The 7,021-nt window shown below is 45.6% G+C and overlaps 1 protein-coding gene across 1 annotated transcript in view; it reads right to left on the bottom strand.

Annotated features, from left to right (window-relative positions):
* CTNND2 (catenin (cadherin-associated protein), delta 2) overlaps positions 1 to 7,021 on the bottom strand; it is a 560,917-nt gene that overhangs the window by 10,864 nt on the left and 543,032 nt on the right. Inside the window, exons 14-15 of the mRNA XM_006876162.1 lie at positions 5,711 to 5,842; positions 1,082 to 1,155 (exon numbers count right to left, since the gene is read on the bottom strand). Of these exons, the coding sequence (XP_006876224.1) occupies positions 1,082 to 1,155; positions 5,711 to 5,842 (206 nt within the window). The remainder of the gene's footprint in view (positions 1 to 1,081; positions 1,156 to 5,710; positions 5,843 to 7,021) is intronic.

Raw genomic sequence — 7,021 nt, 5'->3', positions numbered from 1 at the left:
GATGGATTAGCCAAGTGGTAGCATCGATGAACTCAAGCGTGGCAACAGTAGTGAGGTTGGCCCAGGATCAGGCAGTGTTTCATTCTGCTGTGCATAGGGTCACTATGGGTCGGTACCAACTTGATGGCACCTAACAACAATAACAACTGAACTCACTATGTCTACTTTATTGGTAACTGTAATGCATGATTAATGTTTTCTTCTGAAGGACAGTTGGCTGGCTCACAGAGTCAACTGAATTCCTGCCATTCCTTACACTTGCATATTTGGATCCTTCCTTTCATTCTGCACCACGGTAGGAAACTTCTTTCCACCACCAGATGAAACATGCAGTAACAGTGAAACCAAAGATGGTGTTCAAATTTCAGGCTGTTCTGCCAACCATCACCACATGACTGACCTGTGGTCTTCTTCTCCATACATATCATGTGGTCACTTGATGGTTTACACCCTTTGCTACTTTGTTGTTGTTAGGTACCATTGAGTTAGTTCCGACTCAGAGTGACCCTATGTACACCAAAAGGAAACACTGCCTGGTCTAGCACTCACCTTACAATCATTTTGATGTTGGAGCCTATTACTATTGCCACTGTGTCAATCCATCTCAATGGGGGTCTTCCTGTTTTACACTGACCACCCACTTGACCAAGCATGTTGGTTGGTGTTTAGTGCTCTAGAAACTCTTTCCTGTTGTTGTTAGGTGCTGTTGAGTTGGTTCTGATTTATAGCAACTGTATGTACAACAGACTCTTACACTGACCAAAAGACTTCAACATGCCCTCACCCTGAGATCCCACCCTGCTTGCCATACACACACACTTTCGTCCAGTTCAGCTCACTGTTGCTTTGGCCCTGGGTGTAGTCCCCTTGTGAGCCTGCATTTTACAGTTTCTTCTCTGGGCCTTTAAAGCATCATCGCTGTTGTGACCTTGTTGCATGAACCTCACTTCTTCATGAGGCTTCACCCCGTCCATCCACAACACCCACACAACCCCTTTATGTCAAAATGCAGATTGTGTGTTTGATATTTCACATGAATCCTAGTGTGCTCACGAGTCCCAATGCATTGCATTGATGTTACCTGGTTGTGTTTGATGTCTTCAGCGGGCGCACCATATGAATTCCTATACAAAGTTGAAATTCCAGTATTCTGAGCTGAAAGTCAAAGGGAAACAAGAAAATATTAGCCATGAGAGCAAGACTGCAAATGAGAAGTCACTCATGGTTATCAAGGCACGTTCTTGACCTCCCAAAGCTTGGTTCCTGGTGGGCCATGCCGAGTGGAAGCAATTTCTCAGCCCTGAACACTTAATTTTACATACAGATTGGAAGAAAGAAGAACAGTTATTCTAGAAAATCCCTGTGGCGCGTCAGCCTCTGGTCATAATGTGGGCCTTGCAGACAGGGTCAGGGCAGGTGGGACAAACAGATGGTAATCTTACAAGTTTTATTGCCTTTGTTACTGATGGAAGCTGGCGGGTAATAAAAGCTTGTCACCTGCACTGAAGCATGTGGGAAGCTGCATCCACTTAGTTTTTAGCTGAATGATGACAAGAACAAATTTCTAATATGAGCTCACAAAGTGCTTGATCATCTTTCAGACAGTTCATTTCTCAAAGGTCCAACACAGGAGCAGGAAGCACCCTCTGAATCTCTCCTTTGTGCCTGGAGGCTGTGGTTTTGGAATCCTGTTAAGTTCAGAAATAGGACCCCTGCTCCCGTCTCCTGACCGGCCTCTGGTCTGATGGAAAGGAAGAAGAGAAGGACTTGATACCAGCTTCCACGGAACTCGACAGTAGTGTCTTACGACCCAATTTTTCGCCTGAAACCTTTGAGACTTAGATGATGGGACCTGGAAGAAGGATCCAAAATCACACAGCTGCTAAATGGCCATGGACTTCTAATGGAAACTCTGTAAAACCTTTTCTAAACAAGAAGGACTTTAGCATTTTGTTTTAGCATTTGTGGGAGACACCATCTGTCTCTCAGTGTGTTGTACTGTGGTGGCGCACAGGTTGTTGTGCAGCTGGAAGTTATGTCACAGGTATTTCAAATGCCAACAGGGTCACCCACAGAGGATGGGTTTTAGCAGAGCTTCCACACTAGAAAAAAAGTCAGGCGCTCTCCGACAATTAGTAAATGGAAACACTAGGGGTCACAATAGAATATTGTCTGATCTAGGACTGGACATCCAAGTGTGGCCTTGTGGGATAAAGCACTGGACTGCAAGGTCAGTTAGAACTGCAAGGTCAGCAATTCAGACTTGTGAGCCGCTCCTCAGAAACCCTATACAGGGTTGCTATGAGTCAGAGTCGACTTGCGACACTTAACAACAACAATATAGGACCGGGCAGCATTTCTTTCTGTTATACATGAGGGTGCCATCAGTTGGGGCAAACTCAGTGGTATTTAACAATATCTATGTGAGTCCTGGTGTGGCATTGTGGGTTAATGCACTGGACTGAAAAGTCGGTTTGAACCACAAGGTTGGTGGTTCAAACTTACTAGTCAGTCCTCGGAAACCCTATACAAGGTCGCTATGGGTTGGAACTGACTCAACAGCACAAAAGCCTCACCACCATCAATTCCACCATCTCCCTTCTTATCACCATCACCACCTCTACCATCACTCTTACAACCACAATCACTACTACCATCACCTCCACCATCACCTTCCCTACCATATCATGACTATTACCATCCCTACCATCACCTACACCATCACTACCATCACCACCTCTACCATCACTCTTACAACCACAATCACTACTACCATCACTTCCACCATCACCTTCCCTACCATACCATGACTACTACCATCCCTACCATTACCTCCACCACCACCACCTCTACCATCATTGTTACAACCACGATCACTACTACTATCATCAACACCATCACCTTCCCTACCATACCATGACTACTACCACCCCTACCATCACCTCCACCATCACTACCATCACCACCTCTACCATCACTCTTACAACCATGATCAATACTACTATCACCTCCACCATCATTACATCACCGCCTCTACCATCACTCTTACAACCATGATCACCCCTCCATCACGTTTCCTACCATACCATGACTACTACTATCACTTCCACCATCACCCTCCCAACCACCCCCACAACTACCACCACCCTCCTACTACTATCACTTCCACCATCACCCTCCCAACCACCCCCACAACTACCACCACCCTCCCAACCATACCATGACTATGACCAGCCCCTACCATCACCCTTACCACCAGCATCACTATAATGCCTACCAGTCCAGTGTTATTACCACTCCCCTCTGCACCCCAATTATAACTACTACCATACCTTCATCACCACAACCACCATGACTATCATCGTGTCTACTCATATCATCCTCCCCCTGCCCTCATCAGCACACCACCACTTTCCCTGTGGTATCACAGTGCTTACTGGCTTTACTGGAACTTCCCTACATAAAGTAGTCAGCATAGGACTCGGTGTCCTCTAGGCTGATTACATGATTGACACTATAGTTGTGCATTGCCTTTTTAAGTAAGTTACAGCAAAGTTGGAGTTCTGGTGTGGCACTGTGGGTTAATGCGCCAGACTGTAAAGCTGTTTGAACTGCAAGGTTGGTGGTTCAAGCTCACCAGTTGCTCCTCAGAAACCCTATAGAGGGTCGCTATGGGTCGGAATCGACTCAACAGCACTTAACAACAACAACAAAGAGCAAAGCTGTTCAAGCTTCTAAACAAGTTCAAAAACTCACATAGATTTCAATATTGGTGTTGTCAAGACCCATGCCATTTTCTAGGAAGATTAAACACCAGAACCATAGTACATTTTCTTCCTTATTTTGAGTGCAGAGCACAACCTTACACAACTGCAATGATGTCAATGCAGACACACCCACTGTTAAAACAAACAAACAAACAAACAAAAACCTTTGTGGGTAATTCTACTGGGCAAGAGAATGAGAGAGAAAGACTCAACATATAGGATAATAATAACACAGTCATTTTCACAATTCATGTAATTACAGCCTCAATTTGTCATCTGGGACTAATGGTGATGTGGCTGCAAGGGGCAATGCTAATAACAAAATTAATGGGTCAGGTGAACTGGGTGTCTCTCATGCTTAGAGGTAATCTGAACAAATGAGATTCTCCACCCAATGTCTTCACTCTAGGGACTCACCCTTCAGACTCCTGACTTCATTTGTCCAGACTCGTCTATGACTGTAGCGACACTCGTGGGGAAGACATCATTAGAAGGACTCTAACCTACAGTTCATGTAGTCCCTTAGAACTCCCATTCATGAGTCAGAGCCAGATGCTCCCTGCAGGTGCTGAGTTGGAGGAATGCCCTGCCATGGGGAGGAGGGTCCAAGTGACCGTGTACTGGCCTCTGCCTGACTCAGCCAAGCTGAGTTCAATGCTGCCTCGGAGTAAATACACTTACCATCAGAAAAATGTATCTAAGACTTCTTGGGTCTGGAAGAGTTCTTAATAAGTCATTCAGTTTGTCTATTTGGTTTCTCTGGTGCCCTACAACTCAATAATATCAAACAAAATACCCTTCATGCTTTTAAGATTCTTCTGCTAAGTGGGCCTGGGTACCTGTTTATAGCTTTGCTATTTGCACTCCAGTGTTGCCCGTGACTGAATCTGATCCTGCTCCATGAAAGTCGTAATTACTCAGAGTCTAATATTAGGAGTCCTGGTGTAGCGCTGTAGTTGGTGGTTCAAACCCAGCAGCTGCTCCTTGGAAACCCTGTACAGGGTCGCTATGCGTTGCAGCCACCTCAACAGCACTTAATACCAACAACAAACTATCAGGAGGAACCTGATTCTCCATGTCCATGTGGCAAAGAGGGGCATGGAATCCCCTGGCACGGGTCCGGTTAGCTACAGCAACTATGTTTTGAAAGCATAACGCCCCCTGTAGCAATAACTCCAACTCTAGCTTCTTGGAGGAGAATCCAAACAGAAGGGTAGAAAACTTGGTCATGAATGTGACCAGCAGTCCCCACCAGCCTAAAAGAGAGTTGTCCAGAGTGTAAGGTAAGTTACAGTGAAGACAGCTTATTAGAAAAGGTGAGCAGGATCTGCTGAAGGCAGTGGCCAAAGGAACCAATGAGGGCTTCTATGCAGTCCCAGCTGATGAGACAGGAGATTCAGTGAGTGTGATTGAGGTAAGTAGAGTGGGTTTAGACCAATGCCTTCTTAGGGGTTCAAAGGGCAATCCCTGGCTCTAATGAAACTTCTTGGTAGTTTGTCATTACTAGAGGCAAACCTGCCTGCCTCAACAGGAATCTGTGGATTTCCTTTAAATCTAATTGCTTTGTTCTTTTTCTCTTCCCTTCCTTCCTAATGGACAAGGCTAATGGTCCACCACCATCTTGAGATCCCCTCCACCATGGTCGACATCAGTGCTAACCCCTCTCACCAATTAGATGGAATATTTGGAGCTACACAAGCAAGAATGGTGATGGTAAAGAAAGGCTGAGGATAAAACGTGTTGCAAACATTTTCTTTCTTAGCTATTCTCAGGAATAAGATGCTCAGTTTATATACCACTAGCTTAATTGTCTCCGTTCCAATTCTTGGGAACACTATCAAGCTCTCAGGTGACCCAAGAGCTGTTATATCCTGTCATCCCAGCACTCAACCCCATCCCAGATCTAGTCGCCAACTCAGGGCGGAAGCACCTGATAAGCTCACCTGTCATGGTGTCTTTCCGGGAAGCATGTTCGCCTTTATTTCCGTGGTAAGTAGCATTGCTACCAGTAGATTCATAGTCTGGTTTCCTTTCTTTGAGGCTGATCATTTCCCGAGGTGAGGCTGGGGCACTTGCTAAAGAAAGCAAAGAACAATTTCCATTTCTCATTGCATGGCACGTCTAGCTTCTCACAAGAAGCCTTCAAGGTTGGTAATATGCGTCAAAACCTTCTCGTGAACCTCTTGATTTGGGGGGAGATTTTGCTCGTATCCTCACTCTATTTCCTTTACCCAGCGACATTTCGGGGTGTATTGCTAAGGGAAGGTGACCTGGAAGCAGATTACTTTAAAGTAAAATCCTTGAGGGAAAATGACTTGTCCAAAGCATCTAAGGAGTCTTGGTGTGGCGCTGTGGGCTAATGCGCCAGACTGCAAAGCCGTTTGAACTGCAAGATAGGTGGTTCAAGCTCACCAGCTGCTCCTTGGAAGCCCTATACAGGGTCGCTATGGGTTGGAACTGACTCAATGTCACTTCACAATAACAACAACAAAGCATGTAAGAATGAGACTGGTCATGGTTTCTTTTATGCGTTCTTTACTCTTCTTTCCCCATTCTTTTGCTGCCTTCTGCTTTCTCCTCCTTCCTTCCCTTTTAACTTCTTGCTGTTGTTATGTGCCTTGAAATTCGTTCCAATTCATAGCAACCATGTACAGGGTTTCCAAGAAAGAACTGGTGGGTTTGAACTGCTGACCTTGCAGTTAGCAGGCCAGTGCTTAGCCCACAGTACCACACCAGAACTCTTGCTTTAATTAGAGAAAGCATTACTCAGACTTAAGAATCCTTGGCTACAATAAATGCATTTATTAGGTGCTGTGTCTGAGGGAAGGGAAGGCAGTAACTCTCCATGAATGGTGGCCTGATCTCTCAGGGTGGGCTCCGGACAGTCTGCACAGAGAGCTGCTTGTCCTGGCAGGGCTTTAGCTCTTTGGAAGAATGCCCCAACAAACTCTAACCACCCTACCCCACAACCACTTGCTGGCGGTCGGACAGGAGCTCCGCCATCCTCTGCATCCCACTGCTAAAACCATGAAGGGTTCTCTGGGAAACTCCAGCACTCTAACAAAATTGGTACCCGAATAGAAGAGAAGCTGGATTTGGACTAGGAAACATACCAAAAGAGATTTAATTCTCTGGAAAAATCAAGTTGATTGCACAGCAGTTAAACAGCCCTGCCAAAGCATGTGCTAGAACAGAGGTGAACATGTGATCTACCATGGGTAAGTCTCTGTGCTAGTAGGAAGGCAACGAGCCAG

This window comes from Chrysochloris asiatica, unplaced genomic scaffold (genome assembly GCF_000296735.1).
Source record: "Chrysochloris asiatica unplaced genomic scaffold, ChrAsi1.0 scaffold00358, whole genome shotgun sequence".
NCBI classification, from domain to species: Eukaryota; Metazoa; Chordata; class Mammalia; order Afrosoricida; family Chrysochloridae; genus Chrysochloris; species Chrysochloris asiatica.
The sequence above is the reverse complement of the archived record's forward strand: the minus strand, read 5'-3'. Positions and strand labels throughout refer to the sequence as shown.